Genomic DNA, 17062 nt, shown 5'->3' with positions numbered 1-17062 from the left:
AGAACAAGTTAGGTTAGAGTAGGTTATGTCAGGATAGAACAGGTTAGGTTATGTCAGGATAGAACAGGTTAGGTTAGGTCATGATATATCAGGTTAGGTTAATTCTAGTTAGCTGAGAGATCCCCATTGTGTTTGTGCATTATTAGCAAAGGAATCACTGATGTTGGAGCAGATCTTAGAAATTTGGTAAAGGTGGAGGAGACCGTAAGCACCAGAAGGACTTTATGGAATTGTACCAATTTTTCAGGAGATGTTGTTTGGATGATACTAAGTAATAAAGTCTTAAGCGATAATGCTGTAATATTTTTTTCTTTCTTTCTTTTTAGCCTATTCGATCATAAGCATGAAGGAAGAGGCAAATAATGGGGTAAGAACACTGATCATATGGCAGTAATTTCACATTCCTTTGTTCTTTGTAGGTGAAGAAATAGAATAATTACCATAAGGTAGTAGGTAGATAGGCAGCTACCAAACAGGGAGGTACTACCGCCTGGGAAGATATTGGAAGCATAATGTGTTGTCTAATGGTAGACCCTGCTGCCAAAGGGCATCACGAAAATTGTGACCAAGTCCCAGGTTGCTGATCTGACTTTTTGCCTCATTTACACACAATTGCAGGGTCTCAATTGTTTCTCTTGACATTGACAACACAACATACATATATATTGTTTCACACTCTTGATCCATTTTTATTTTATTTCTTTATGGTTCTTTATTATTATTATTATTATTATTATTATTATTATTATTATTATTATTATTATTATTATTATTATTATTATTATTATTTATTATTACATTTTCGCCCCCCAGGCCCCGATGTGGGTCAGTGACCTGTGTCCGTATGGGCTAATCCCCATAAAAAAAATAAAAAAAAATTATGTCGTTATTGGATATCCCGTGGCGACCATGTCTTTATTCACATCGTCAAGAAACAAACAACAATATCATTGGGCATGTTTAGTACGGTTTTTGTTGGATTGAATTTGTTCATCTTTTCTAGAGTTGATGTTTGGATATATCTGTAGTAACTAAGAAAATCAAAATGACAATGTGCAGGTGAGGAAGTGAAGTGGGGTTAGGTTAGGTTAGGTTAGGTTCTTATTGGTTCTGTATGTTCTCGCTTCCATTTTTGTGTTCAGTATCATGTAAATAGAGTCTCCTGAAATTTTGGTTCAATTCCATAAGTTATGTCTGGTGCTAATGGTCTCCTCTACCTTTACTTGGAATTCCTTTGATAAAGTCCTTCATGATGAAATGTTATCTAAGTCCATGTTTCCTTTATAAATAGTGCTTATTGTTTTGTTTGTGTGTGTAAAACTTCTGACAAAATTAGTTTGTTATTGAATAAGTGTTTGAGTTAGCTACAATTTTTTAAGTACTAAGTATACAATATAGTAATGTACTGTAAATTAACACCTGCATATTGAACTAATATCAATCTCATTTCATTCAAGGTACAGTGATCATGATGACTTAAGAAGAAATCCATTGTAATTTTAAGTAAGTGCTGCACATCTAAGTACAAGCAAGATGGTGGCCTCGCTAGCAATTCGTGAACCCCTGACTGTATCAGCCACACTGCTCTACCTGGCACTGTTCTTCTACATCTACATCCAACTCATACTAGTCCTCGTTTATGGCCACAAAAGATGGTGCGCATATGTTCTTTTTTTTTTTCTTAGATTATATTTTATTGTACCTTTTTTTTTTCCAACACATTCAGTAATTATTATCTTGATGACATTTGTAGAATTTATATGAACTGTTGCATTTGAGGTGACTTTATGCTTGTATTGTACCTCCAATACTGTACATCTAACATGAATCATTGTTCTCAGGTGCTACAGAACTTTCTTACTGTACACGTGTGCCATGTGGGCTGGGCTGCGGGTGACTCTCTTCTCCTACTATTGTTACCTGGAGCATAACAATATACAAGAGACCATCCCTGAGCTCTCTCGTCATGTGGGAACTGCCTCGTACTTTATCCTCTTCTCAATGCCGGTGTACTTGCAGTTTTGTGTCCTTTGTCTTCTTGTCTCTTATTTCTCACAGGTTTGTGTTTTTTTGCTTGTTTCATGGTTTGTTCCTCTCTGGGGACAGTTTCATGCTGAATATATAGATTTAATACAGTATCTATTGTGTAAGTAAAGTCTGACACTCAACAATAAGTTTTTTGAAAGAGTAATTTCAACAATTGACTCTTGACTTATACAGTATATTCATCTGTACATGTCCATATTGTAGATAATCTTGGGATAATACAGTATATTGTTTATTTTATGTAGTAATACACGTAGGATAAAGCAGTTTCACGCTAGCTTTATAATATATACCAGTACTGTACAGAATTATGTGAATTTACTGTACTTTCATAGTTTTATTTTATCAAGCATGAGGTAAGCTCTGCAGAGTAAGGGGAAGTGTTTAGGCTGTCAATTTCAGCTGTTATCGTTATTTCATAATGGAAATGTACATTAAAATATTGATCTTACAATATTCACATGCTTGCAAAGATATTCATAGTTTTTGAAGGTGAATAAGGAGAGAAGATGCTCAGTCAATAGGTCATGAAATAGAGGGGTTCTGGTTCTTGAAGTAAACGAAATGACAAGAATAGTTTGAGCTACTTAGGGATGTGCTACACCTGATGAGTTGCTGTTAACTCAGTCTGACCAAAGTGTATCAACTGTGTATAAAGCTAAAAGGATTTAGCTTAATCATTCTGTCTGGTTTAGGATTAATAGAGGATTTGGATTGTGGAGACTTGTTAAGCACGGTATAAAGAAAACTTTGGTACTTTGTCATTATGGCTGAGCAAAATACACATAAGCATAACTAAACTTTCAGTAAATTTGTGTAGCACAAAAAGTTTAAGTGAGATTTTAAGTACAGTAATTGTTATTTACAGATTGTGCGAAGCACTGAAGACCGATACCAACCAACAAGATGGAGGTACATGTTATAAAAGTTATGAGTATCAATACTTATATATATTTTGAGATTTACAGTGGATCTCACATACTGTATTTTGATGAATATAAGCCTCCCCCAATTCTAAGCCGCGGGATAAGTTTTGGACAGAATTTAAGCCTTCAGTTCTAAGCCACACCCCCAAGTTCATAACACCAGAAATACAGTACTTACGTACTGTAATGTACTGTATAGGATATTGATTGCTGTACATAAGCTCACATTAAAATAGTTAATTGGTGTAACGCAACTACAATACTCTACCTAACAACAGCACCAGTGAGCGAGGAGATACAGTCAGTAGCGATGATGTCACAGAAAAGAAATACTGTATGTTATCACTTTGTTGGTGAACGCTCAGTCTATCTGAGGATATGCTGTGAATTCTTTTGGAAAGTTGACTGTGATAAAGTATAAAATATGAAAAACTAGTAAGAGGATACTGTAACATCTGCAATTGTTTTAGTACATCAACTCGTTTTTGTACAGTACTGTACACATGTTGCTTTCATCAGTGTCAAACTTCCTAGTGGCAGCTCTGTTGGAGTTTTCAGCTGCAAGCTTAACTGTCAGCAACTTCTCCTTTACTGAATAGGATAAGCTTTTCTTTGGGGGGCATGTTGAAGGAAAATTTTTATTTTATATTCCCGTAAGCATCATAAAAGTTGTGAAGTGCTGGAAGCAATGTAGATCGTGTCTCCCCCAAACGTTGACAAGCGTGAGTGGCGTGAGCCATGATGGCGTCTGTATGTCGTGTGACTAACTCATGGACTTCCTCCCACTTTACCGAAGTGGAGTTGCCATTTGCGATATATTTTTAGACGAAAAATCTGATACAGTATCATAATTGACTCATATGTATCCATTGACTTAAGAGTGTGATTCATAACTTGATATATCTGAGTATCACTAAGTTACCATAGAGCAACAGTGTACAGTATATTACCATTAACAGAATGTGTACCTTATACCACCATTGCCTCTCACACACACAATCAAGATTTTTCTTTCATATACAGTACTGTATCTGAATTTGGAAAACTTTCATAGTGGCTTGATAATGTGTTATTTAATGTACTGTATGTATTTGGAAAGTCAACAACAATTACATAAAAATAAGATATTAGACTAATTGTAACTGCCTATAACTGTTCACTTCCCAGATCATACAAATAATGATCTCTTTTTATTATGAAGAATAAACATTTATACTTGTAGTGAAGTTAATTTCAGTAAATTATTTAATATTTTATTATTACCGTGAGGGTTTTGGACATCATAGGTGTGGTTCACTGAACTTCATTCTTGTAAACAAACTCACGGGTGATAGTAATGGTGGTATTGATGGTAATTTTGACATAGGGTGAGGCAGTAATGGTGGTGGGGACTGGTTAGAGGTGGTGCTAGAGCACACAAGGAATAACGGTAATACTTACGAGTATTTTTGAGGCGTTACTAAAATGTGTATCTGATAGTATTAACCCACTTTTGCCATATATTTTAAGGGAAAAAAGTGCAGCTTATATTTATCAAAATGCAGTATATCTTTATCTTTTACACCAAGATGATGATTGTACTTTCAAATGCTTCTCTGTGAATAGTGGTCACTTCCCATTCCTAAAATGTCTATTCTTGCTACACTCATTCACTGATTCCTCACATGTCATTTTGGTTATTACCTTTTACCTGTTTCAACTAACACCACACCGAGAGATGAAAAGTCTTCATTTTGGTTTTACAGGAGCTTATCAGGCCACACAGCAGGGGTGGTGGTGGCAAACATTGTGGTATTTGTGACCAACCTAACATGTGCTATCCTTATCAAGGAAGCAGAACATCAGATGCCAGGTACAGTAAGTCTGTTTTGTCGCTATCTTGGTGTAGAGAGATGTGATTGTATTAGTTAAACTACTAATAGTGCTGAAATGATGAAAACAATAGAGACGTGCATTGATAGAAATTTAAAGTAATTTATAAGCACATACCACAACATTATGGATGACAGGAACAAAGTACACTACTTTTGTATTAAGGATATACAGTATAGTACAGTATTTGATTTAAGAGCCTGTGGAGAATCATATAGTACAGTTATGTCGTGTGTTGTTGAATTGAGTTTTTAAGAGACTATTTTATTGTTTGTGTTGTGAAATATATATATCTTGTTTGTAGTTAACCTTCACCTGTGTGCTAATTATTTGTATAAGTTTTCGTAATGCTATAACTTTGTTCTGTCTCTTTCTAAATTCTCAATCTGTTATTTTCTCCATAATCCAGTACAATGTATATGTATCACTCACCCTCGTCATGATGTAACCCGTCAGTCAGTCTGCCATCCTCCATGATTCCCCAGGTCTGTAAATTTTTCATCCTGACAGCGATTCAATTTGTCTGTCAGACTTTCACCCTCTGTGAGCCAGCTATTTGTCGGTATATTAATGTCTCCAGGAGTCAGTGTGGCATACTCATTAATTTTTCTTGTCCAGTATGTCAGTTTTGTCTCTCTTAAGCTATTATCTTCCTCCTTTGTATTGCCAGACTGTCCTGCAATACTGTACTCCAATTTCCTCCTGGATACAGCCAGTCTGTCACCCTCTCCTAGGAACAGACCAGTTTTTGTCTGTCAGTAATCCTCTTCACGGCTCAGTTTGTCATCTTATTCCTTCACCCTGCTTTTTAGTCACTTCCAGTCACTTGTTATCAGTTGCGTCCCTCCCATGACGGTTTGTGTGTATGGTGGGCCTCAGTCTGGTATGCTCTATTGCGCTCCATGAACTATCTTGTCCTTTTATCTTTTCCTCTCGCTTGTAAATTATCCTCTTCCACAGTGAGCACATCACCTGTTTCTCTCTCTATTTAAGTGTTCTTGACTGTATATCCATCTCCCCTTTTGTTAGATCCAAATAATAATTCTTCTTGGTTGTTGAATCAATCTTTAGTGTACCTGTTACAGTGTTTGCTTTGTTAATTCAAAAATTTTCCTCCAGCCTTGACAGATAGTATTATTCCAAGTCCGAAGCTCCTTGTTGCCAAACTTCCAGGAACTGTGCCATATGTCATTTACATCCGGGTTTTCATCAATGGGCTGATGTTTATTGCCATGGCAGCCGCTCTAGCGTACCTGATTGTGCAAGTGGCAAAAACTGCCGAAGTGCGGCTTCTTCTGGAGACTGAGGTTTGTGGCTTATATGTAAGCCCCTGAATAATTTAGCTTCATTAGTGATCAACAAGTAACAATACATTTTGAAGTTTATTCACCTTTTTTCAATATTTAAATGCTGACAGTGAGGTGTTTCCATTCATAGATGCTATGTTTATTATTGTACCTAGAATGTGTAGTTGCTTCAGTTTTGTTTACATGTACTTACAGATTGTATTGCTACATGTACAAACCTCTCTAATCACTGTCACACCTGCCTGTATCCCGTGTTAGTGTTAGAGACTCAAGATCCAAATTCTAAGCAGATTTTAAAGATTTTTCTAATGAGAGTTTTGAGCCTAGACAAAATGAGCTTTTATCATATGTATATAGATTGCTAGTGTTGTGTAAAGATAAGTGATGCTTATTAAGTGATAGGGACAAGATGAGAATATTGTTTGGGTGTATGCTGTAGAGACATATGTCTTTGCGTATGTGTACCTTTGTTTTGTGCTTGTTGTGGTAATAGAATCATATATCCATTGTCTTCAGGATATGACCCAGGCTGGGGCTCGTAGTGTGGGCATCCTCTTAGTGACCCTCTACCTGTGCAGAACTGTTGCCAATATCCTGGCTCTTGTGCCTAATGTTGGCTGGGTTTATGACACTGACCAGGTAATACACTTTACTTCTTTTTTCTTTTCTTTTTAATATTTGCCTTTACTTCTTACAAGTATTTTTGTTGAATGGATATATCTTTAAAGAAAAGGTGATTTATTTCTTCTCTTCATCAATTACAGTATAAAAGCTTATACTGCACACTACACAAATTCAGTACCAGTCTTTTGTAGTCTACTGGTGAAGTTATTGTCAACTCATATATGGCCAAAATAATCCAGTATTTGAAAAAGCAAAAGGTTGCAGATCTTTAATTACTCCAAAAAGTACAACTTCACAGGAATCCTTAAGAACACTTGAGTATCTTTTGCAGGCATCTACCATATTTTCCATCTAATAAGAGGCCCCAAAAATGTCTTCAAACCTCACCCTGCATCTTACATGCTGAAGGTTAACCCTAGATCCTGAGGATGCCCTTACAGTACTGGACTGAAACCAAAACTCCCTCACTTGACCCCAGAATGAAATATATATATTATCATAAATTGTTAGATAAAGAAAACTACCAACAAGTTAACATTCAGGGTTGGGGACCAAGGTGGCTGCCACCCTCACTATTGCTCAGAAGTTTTTATATGCCATTTTTATTGATAAAATAAGTTTTGAATAAGATAGGAAGACCATTTTTTTTTTAGATAGAAGGAAATTGATTCAGTTAGCATGTTATATCTGTTTCTGTAACATGGAGACTATTAATTTGAATAATTATGATAATGACATACTGTACAGTACAGTATTCTGTTTTGAAGATTCTATATTTTTCTATGCTATTAAAATTTGTATTATAATATAAACATATACAGTATAAACAAATAAGAATAAATCAGTCAAATGAAACAAAATAACGCATAAAAATAATGAAATAAGCCACCACCAGTTTGTGCTGCATGGCATCGCCTGATGCTATATCTTCTCACAAAAAAAAAATCAATTGTCTACTCTGCTGAGTGTTCAGTTCATTACAGTACATATTGTATTTCCAATTCTTGTCTTTGTTATTGCCCAGTTCCATTAATCTAATGCTGAGTAATTTAAGGATATAAGGCAGAAGATCTCAGGTAACACTTAGGGGAAGCTGCTGCTTGAGAATCTCAAATATTTCTTCCTGCTAAGTTAGGGATATGGCAGAAAATACTGTACATTATTTCTTTTATGATTGTGAGTTATTCAAACAGTAACAATGATAATGTTTTGTGTTAAAATTATGGATAAATTAGCATATTGTTATTAATATTGGGTATCTGCAGGTGGACCTATTGAGTGATAGTGAATATGGCTACTACACCTTCATTACTGTCCAATTCCTGTGGGAGTACCTCCCAACACTTGCCTCCGTCGTCTTCTTTAGAGTCAAGAAGCCAGTGGTAAGTACTGTAGAATGGGTTGATGTCTCACATTAATCTGCCTTACCTGTCCTGAACTGAAGGGCTTCATTACACTTTCTTATACTGGTCCCATGTGTAGTGTTAATTCACTTAACGTTAATTCGGTTTAGTGATGAAATAATTTTGACACCCTTTCTCTCTTAATGTTAGGTCCAAATTCGGTAGTGAAAGCTCGACTTACTGGGAAAGGGAAAAACTAGGGATGATACGACAATTATATTTATTTAGTAATAATAAATGTTACAATATTATTTACTAAGTAATCAAGACAGATCCTGTGGTAAGCACCAACCCTCTTGAGCAGTGATAACAATGGTTTGTGAGAGATGATGAGTGCTGGCAACATTATTAGGGAGAGCAGGTCCGATCAGCTGTTATCGCTCTGTAAACAAGAGACTGAGAATATACTATTTGTGCAATAGCTCATATGGGATTGAGTATGATTTTCGTAGTAAAATTAATTATTTTTCCATAATGTTTTATTAACCGACACCAAATGAGCTGAAATAGTGTGAGAATTATGGTGAAATTGCATACTGTACTGTCGTTATAAAGGGATCGTTGACTGATGGGCGCAGGAGGTACGTTGTTCTCTCCTCCCTCCTCTGCCACCCGCCACCTCGTATCCCCGACTATGCCCCCAAACGTAGTTTTGTACTGTATCTTAATATAATTCATATTCTATTCCTGTAATTCATTCATCTTAATCTATTTCTGAATATATTCTTAAAATAATACAGTAATCGACTTTTCGGAACTGCTTGCTTATTGCAGATTCATTCCGAATTAAAATCGTTTCATTCATATTTGAAAAAACATACGAATTAAGCCAAAATCCAAATAATAATGATCCAAATTAATGAGGGTATAGTGTAATGCTAATTATAAGTACCCATGGACCTGATGAGTTCCAGAGAGTCTTAAGTCAGTAGTTGTTAACTTGGGGTATTTCAGTTACCATGAAGTTAAGTAAACTGTTGTGAAATATCTCATTATTTCTATTAATCTACTTTTTGTCTTCCTCAGCTTTTGTCGTATCCACCCATATTGGAACCAATGTCCCGGTCTGGTAACAGAGCGAGTGAGAGTGAGGATGATGGGTCGTTCAATCACTACTACCCTCACCACTACCTCCACCCACAGTATGTACAGTACAGTACCATTTATAAATGTTTTCTCTCTCTCTCTCTCTGTCATCAGTGTGGAGAATAAGGATTCATCGTGTTTAGTAGCCTCGGGTTATTTTATGACTTTAATTTTTCTAGGTATTTCGAGATTTTTTTTTTAATTTGCCGGAAAAGCCAGTCTGGAAGCATTTGGAATAAACTACTGTGCTGATACAACTACCGTGCCCGCTCATTTCCCCAGGTGCAGTCATGGTTTCACTCGCCCAATCCTCACTCAAAGTCAAGGGCACTCGTGTGGATAAGAACAGGATGGGCCCCATCCAATATAAAAAATATTTACACATAATCACACTAAAATAACAAACTGTTATATGTAGATCATAGTTTGTTCTTATCTCTCTCATATGCTAGGCAATGGTTAGTAGTCTGTTATTTGGTTATGATACTGAGGGGTTTCCCTGTTCCTATACAGTATTCCTGACCCTATTCTTATAGAAAAGCATTGTTAATTAGGTGCACAGTGGTGATTTGGGACTCAAAATATTCTGTGAGTAGCAACCCTATCCTATCACTGCCTATATGAATGGAAAAAAATCTTTATGCTTTACAACACCAAACCTGATATACAGTTCATGGATTTACTGTACGTACACTATTTCATCACAAGACAACAAATTCTTACAATGACCAACACATCATTATTTTGCATGACCTATATTTATGTTGAGAACACTTATTGTGAACATCATATTTGCATGTACAGTACAGCATATGCATCTTTGTTGTTAAACTTAAAATTGTTTTCATAATTCTTCTATACTATAAAGGACACCTTACTAAAACAAACAGTTAGGCTCTAATTACCAAGGTTCCACTGTCTGGGGTACATCCAATAAATAGCTGTGATTTTGGTGAAGGTAGATAGAAATATTTCAGAGTTTTGCTGGTAAATATGAATAGAAATCCATGTGGAAAACTGGAATACTGTTGTGTTGAATTCATGGACAGTGTTTGAATTTTGTGGATGATTACCATAGTATAAATTTTTTATCAGATTTTGGGAGAGTTTTTTGGTTGACTGGTTGTAATTTAGTTGTCATATTACTGTATTGTCCATGTTTTATATTCATATCATGAGGCTTTTTAACTAATTCTTGTTTTCCCATGTTTGGGTTGTATTATACTGTGGTGTTTGAAGACTTGTATGGGACTTAATACAGTAGAGTGATTTTTTATCCGAGAACTCTAAATAATTCCCATACACTAAAAACTATATCTGATGGTAGCTTGATGCTTTGTGTAAATGTAGCCTATTGTTACAGAAAGAGGAAACATGACCCTGAAAGTTATCAGTTATCATGTGACCCATCAGTGGTCTTCACTCGGTCATGCCATGGCGCTCACTGTGAAAGAACGTGTTTCTTGTCGAACATTACATCAAGAATGCATCCTTTAAGGAATGTCAAATTGTATTTAAAAGTCTCTTTGGTGGTCATACTAAACCTTCAAAATCAGTTATATGGAAACTGATGAAGCAGTTTAGAGAAACAGGCTGCGTGAAAGTTAAACACGCCCAAGTACAGTATTGTTACACTGGAGAAAGTGGATGAAGTGCAGGAAAGAATGGAAGCAAGTTCAAAAAATTATCTTGAGACATTTAGCACAACAAGCTCACTGTTCATATTCCATTGTAAGGAAGATGGTCAAGACACTCTAACTTTATCCCTTCCAAATTTATGCAGTGCATCAGTTATTGGAGCCAGACAGAGAAATGTGAAGCCTACTGTGAGTGAGTGGCTTCAGAGGCTGGTAAGAGACCAAGACAATATTTTGGATGTTATGTTTTCTACAGATGAAGTATGGTTTCATCTTTCTGGGTATGTACGTTCACAAAACACTTATTTGTGGCTAAGTGAACAACCTTATGCAATGCACGAAAGGCCATTGCCTTCTGCAAAAATTTATGTTTGGTGTGCTGTAAACTGGCAAAGAATTATTGGCCCAAATTTCTTCTCATAAACAGTAAGCTCAGAACATTACATCATCATTATCCAGGAGTCTCTTTGGCATCTTACTGAAGACAAAATGAACCGAGGCTGGTTTCAGCGTGATGGTGTCACAAGTCGCACTCCGCGATACAACATGAAAGAACATAAGCTACTTTTTGGTGGTTGTCTAGTGTCCAAGTCATTATGGCCACCTTGGTCCCCAGATCTTACACCACCACTTTTTTGGGGGGTGGGGGGGGTGTATTTGAAGGGTATAGTGTTGGCTATAAACCCTTGGTGAAATAAAAGTAATTAGTGGCAGTCAGCAATATTCCCCTAGAAATGTTATACTCTGTGTTGGAGAGCATGCTGCCATGAATAAATTTGTGCCTACAACAGTGGACACTTTCAACACTTCATTTAAGATAATCAATAGTGTGGATCATGTCACGTCTTTCTGTAGCATTAGGCGACATTTATGGAAAATATTAGTTCCTAACTGAAATGATATAGTGTTTAGTGTATGGGAATTACGGTATTTAGGGTTCTTGAATAAAAAAATCATCCTGTAGCACTCTTGGGTATAAGGATGGTGGTGGACTCTTTTAAGTGGTGTATTTACATAGATAAGAGCATTATAGTATTGGTGATTTAATGACTCAAAGTTATGAAATCTATCAGGTTATCAGTGAGCATTAATAGTATCCCATTATAATTTGCATTTTGACCCTAAGAATATTATGATCATAGCTAATGCATATTTACAGTACAGTATATCCAGACTGTGTTTGTCCTTTGCTCTAGAAAAAGGTGTGTGAATAAACAATTGTGAACCTGTGTATGTTTATGCATGTAATACTTGTACTGTCCTGTTTGTTGCGAAGTATTAAAAAAGAGTATGGAAACAATTGTTTACCTGAGGAAGTACTGTACATACAAGGGAGAGAGTAGCATTAGGAAGGATAATGACAAATGCAGAATAGCTATCATTGAATAATAGCTTAGAATCTGAAATATATGAAGTAAAGTACCAGTTTCTACTGTAATTTGACCTTAGCTACTTGTAAAGAGGTAAATGGTTAACTAAAGTAGGGTTTTCTGGAGGAATCAACTGCCACTTAAACTGACCCAATTCATCAGATATCTGGGCCAGTTCATATTGTTCCTAATACTTAATTTTAATTTATCTAATATTGGAAAAATTTACTCATACAATCTTGATAATTTCTGCATCTGTTTTTATTTTGTCATACACATACCAATAAGTAACAAATTCTGAAAAAGAAGACTCGTAGGCTATGGGAGTTAATATTTTTCATGTTTTAAGACCACAGTCTGGCCCAAAACACATGGATTTCAACCCACTGACAGTATTACCACTCACCTAAGTCAACCCCCCCCCCTTCCCTACCCTTTCTCCAGTGAATACACTCTGAATAGTGTCACAGACTTCTCTATCCACAGCCATTTCAGTTCCCCCTTGGGCCTTCTATCGAATTATTTAGTGATTACTTGGAATTGGAGAAGTTCTCTTGTATTACATCCTTCACAATAATACAGTATTTGAATGACAGACCAGAGTAAGTAATTGTAATTGAGTGAGGTTATTTTGAACAAGTGTAGACATGAAAAATGTAAGGGGGAGGTGTAGGAAGTGTAGACATGACTCCTGTAAGGGGGAGGTGCAGGAATTGTAAACATGACTAATCTAAGGGGGAGGTGCAGGAAGTGTAGACATGACTAATGTAAGGGGGAGGTGTAGGAAGTGTAGACGACTTTACTGTGAGTGTGGGTACAGGAAGTGTTGAGGTGTGTGGTGATTATAATATGTACTGTAAGTTTAAATGCCATGTCTGTGTCATATTGTTATATAACACCATATTGGATGTGAATAATAGATACTGAAAGAAATATTCATGCCTGTTTATGGTTGGGGATGGTGAGTACTGTACAGCAATAATGTTTTGACTTCATATTTTCCTATTTTACAGAAAATAAAGGAATAGTCTTTATTGCCTCTAGAATAAAGCTGCTGTGTTCTAATGGAAGAAAGGTCTTAGAGAGCAGAAAAATAAAACAATATTATTATACTGTACTGTACTGTACTTACATATACAGTACAGTACTGTATATGTATATTTTTACACTTAAGGTTTCCTTGGATATATGAATACTGTATGTACAAGCTATGATCATTTGGCAGTTCTTAAAGGTTATCTGTGTAGATGATTCTCGTATAATATGTAACTTTAGTTGTAGTTTTATCTTAGATATATGAGTACAGTACTGTACAGTACTTGTAGTGTTGCTGAAACTAACCATTGCATTTCTCCACACAGTATTTCATTTCAGCAGGCCTCAGACACTTGGTTTAGTAATGTGAACGAAAATAATGCCGGAGACACCCTCAACCCCTCCTCCCGCACCGGGTCACATCAGAACACACCGCACTCTCCTGCTCACCGCTTTCTCTACCGCTACATGGGCTACCGACCCTACCTTGAGAGTCAGTAATGTGTCCTCACTTTCCTAGAGCTGACATTATCTGATACTACTGAGTGACAACATGTGTATTATTTATAATACTCATGTAATATTGTTGCTGTATAAGTAAGAGTTAATGACCAAGGAGCATTTATAGTCATTAGAAAGAGACAAGGAGCATTTATAGTCATTAGAAAGAGACAGTTTTCTCTGTTATTGAAGAATGGCAACTGATTATTGGGGAAAAATAATCTTACAGATAAGAGTAAGAGATTAAGATACATTCCATAGGTATTAGGCAGAAACCTGGACAACAAAAGAAATTATTGGTGATTCTTGAATAATATTCACTGACAATGTCTTTTGGACGTCAGGATTCTCAAAGTATACAGCAGCTGTTAGTAAGGCGATGGGAATCTCTTTTAACATAATGTTATACAGTTTTGTAAAGAAGACTGGAAATGATAGTAAAAATTTGACAGTTTTAGAAGAAATTTACCCAGCTTGAAAACTATTCAATCTGAGTAGATGAATAAAGTTGAAATTTTAATTAAATCAATTTCTCATGGAAGATCAGGGTTTGATAATAATAACCTATGTGTTCAGGTAAAAGTGTTAAATGTATTGAAGAAAGAAGAGACACAGAATGTGATATGGCATTAAAAGAACTTAATATATTTTCTTTGTCATATAATGCCAGTATAATAATAGCTTTACATGTACTGTTCAGTTGTAAACCCAAAGAATTTTTTCTTTTAATGGAAAGGGATGTTTTTCCAGTTCACAGTTCAGTAATAATGTTGACAATACTTTTATATCCATGGTGTACATCCCATTCGCTAGATGACTTACACAGCTTTAAGTACAGTATAAGAGATGATGTACAGGTACATATATTTTATTCTAACACCATAGATGATGACACAAATGCAGTTGTGATGTAGCTGGGTAGTATCGTGGAGTTCATCAAGGCTGGTGTATTTAGATGAATATATATACAGTATATATATATATATATATATATATATATATATATATATATATATATATATATATATATATATATATATATATATATATATATATATATATATATATATATATATATATATATATATATGGGAATGAGGTCCAATTTTTGCTGGTTGAAGTGGGATTTTATTATATCTATTTATTTATTTTTATTGAAAAATTGGGTTTGTGATATCACTGCAGGTAATTAAAGTGGCAAAATGTTATTTTGTTTTGTAGTGTAAGATTACATTTTTTTCCTAACCATTTACACTTCTCTCATTGAGAGCAGATTTACATGTAACAAGTATCTTTACCAATACTTTAATATCAGGCTAGGAAAAGTCAGTAGAATTGGCCTAAGATACTTCCTTAAAAATTCTGCTCTTTTTTTTTTTTTTTTTTGCACATACTGTAGATATAGGAATGTATACCAAGAGTGTTGCATCTATAAGTGATAATAATAATAATAATAATAATAATAATAATAATAATAATAATAATAATATATTGTGCATCTGATACACTACACTGGAGGATGTTGGTACAGACATGCTACAATAGAATCTGATGCATTTAGCTGTGGAACTCTTGGTTCTGGGGTTATCCATGTTTGACAACTAAAAAGGTGCTTCTCAATATACAAAGTTGTGTGTGTACATCGGAGCACAGTAAGCAGTAAATTTATTGATAAATGTGAAGTAAGATTATATCAGTGCATAGTACTGGAGTACTATGGTACCTGGCACCTGCTTGGTAGTCAATAATACTGTACTGTATTGGATTCAGATACTGTACAGTAAATAGGTATGACTTATATAAATGTGTTAGATATTTTTTAATAAGTTTCTGTGTAACGTATGGTTCTTTTTCTCCTACAAGGAAGGAGGAAGCATTTTGTTTTAAGATACCCTTTTATTGAAGACATTTACAGTATTCTTTTATGGTAGAGGAAAATATGTGACTTTCTGTCTTATTATAATCCAGATGTCAGTGTTACCTGTAAGTAAATCAAATCAGTTAAATGTAGATTACTTTAAGAAATCATATGCATTTGGAATAAACATTACAGTACTGTACTTATTTCCAGAAATTAAAATTAATAATTGGATAATGCATTGTATTGTAAAGGGAGACAGTAAGTGCAGTGATGGAGGCTGAGTGGGGAGACTGGAATCCTTGGTATGTGTCACTGGACTATAGAGAGAGCCAATGAATCAAAGGTACGTTGCAAACAGATGTTTATTTCACCAAAAAGTGCTGCACTACAACCAAGCAGCAGTCTGACGAAAATAGTGTGCCTATAGATTCTGCCGCCTCATTAGGAAATGAATACCGCCAGTCTTCAGATGAGGTTTCTGGACATTCAAGGAAAATTATTATTATGTATTTATTTTTTCTTTCAAATTTCAAATTTTTTGTTGCATATGCTTCACATTGACCGTACAATATTTTAAAGGAAAATAATGCCCCACACACTGAGTCTCTCATCTCTATTTAAGAAGAGCTTTATTAAAACAGATAGATAATTACCCAAAGAATAATTCTCAGTCATTAGCCTAAGTATGTGGTTTGTTTGTGTGGGATTTGCTTTATTTTTTAGTTTATTTTCAGTATACAGTAGTGAAGTGCAGTTATATGTGGTTCTGAAGAATACAGTATTTTCAAGTGAACACTCCCACCAGATGTGACTGTAAGCTGCTTGTGCTCATACGTGTGGTAGAAAATATTTATGGTTTTCAAATACAAATTTTTCATCAAGAACATTAGTATGGTTACAAAATTAGATGCTGTAATTTCCACTGGGTTACAGTATCCTAATATGGTGCCTTCAATGGATTACAGTAGAAATACATTTAAAATGCACTGAGGTGAATCAGCCATACATTACAGTACATCTGTACAGTTGTAATAAAATGCATCTACATTTTGATTATCTGAAGCACAAAGAACAAATTTCAGGAACTCTGTACATTATTGCTATATCAGTATACATAATTTGTTAACTACATAACCTGCATTTGTGTTCAGTTAAGTACTATACAGTGTATGTTTTGTAATTTTTTTATTTCTTGCAACTACACAAACTGTATGTGTAGTGACAAGTGAAGGATACTAGTAGTACAGTATTAAGAAAATGTTATGAATAATATTTTTATACTGTATAGGTATATTTAACTTATGTGTGAAAGAGTGTTGATGTGGATATTTGAACATTTTGCTGAATATTTTACCCTTGTGCTGTAAATGAAAAAGTAAATTGGATAAAATTTA

General features: G+C 35.1%; 1 protein-coding gene across 7 annotated transcripts in view; it reads left to right on the top strand.

Moving 5' to 3' along the window:
- Positions 1 to 17062, top strand: part of LOC121868581 (integral membrane protein GPR137-like) — a 19061-nt gene extending 1999 nt beyond the window's left edge. For 2 of the 7 annotated variants that reach the window (XM_042369342.1, XM_042369340.1), the window contains exons 2-11: positions 327 to 367; positions 1458 to 1655; positions 1842 to 2058; positions 2915 to 2958; positions 4718 to 4824; positions 5964 to 6151; positions 6668 to 6790; positions 8041 to 8157; positions 9205 to 9320; positions 13633 to 17062. In XM_042369342.1, the coding sequence (XP_042225276.1) occupies positions 1534 to 1655; positions 1842 to 2058; positions 2915 to 2958; positions 4718 to 4824; positions 5964 to 6151; positions 6668 to 6790; positions 8041 to 8157; positions 9205 to 9320; positions 13633 to 13807 (1209 nt within the window). In that variant the 5' untranslated portion in view covers positions 327 to 367; positions 1458 to 1533 and the 3' untranslated portion in view covers positions 13808 to 17062. The remainder of the gene's footprint in view (positions 1 to 326; positions 368 to 1457; positions 1656 to 1841; positions 2059 to 2914; positions 2959 to 4717; positions 4825 to 5963; positions 6152 to 6667; positions 6791 to 8040; positions 8158 to 9204; positions 9321 to 13632) is intronic. The other 5 variants (XM_042369341.1, XM_042369339.1, XM_042369344.1 and 2 more) reach the window with 4 other exon arrangements.

This window comes from Homarus americanus, unplaced genomic scaffold, assembly GCF_018991925.1.
Source record: "Homarus americanus isolate GMGI-L3 unplaced genomic scaffold, GMGI_Hamer_2.0 scaffold59495, whole genome shotgun sequence".
NCBI classification, from domain to species: Eukaryota; Metazoa; Arthropoda; class Malacostraca; order Decapoda; family Nephropidae; genus Homarus; species Homarus americanus.
This window is presented reverse-complemented; position numbering and strand designations above follow the sequence as displayed.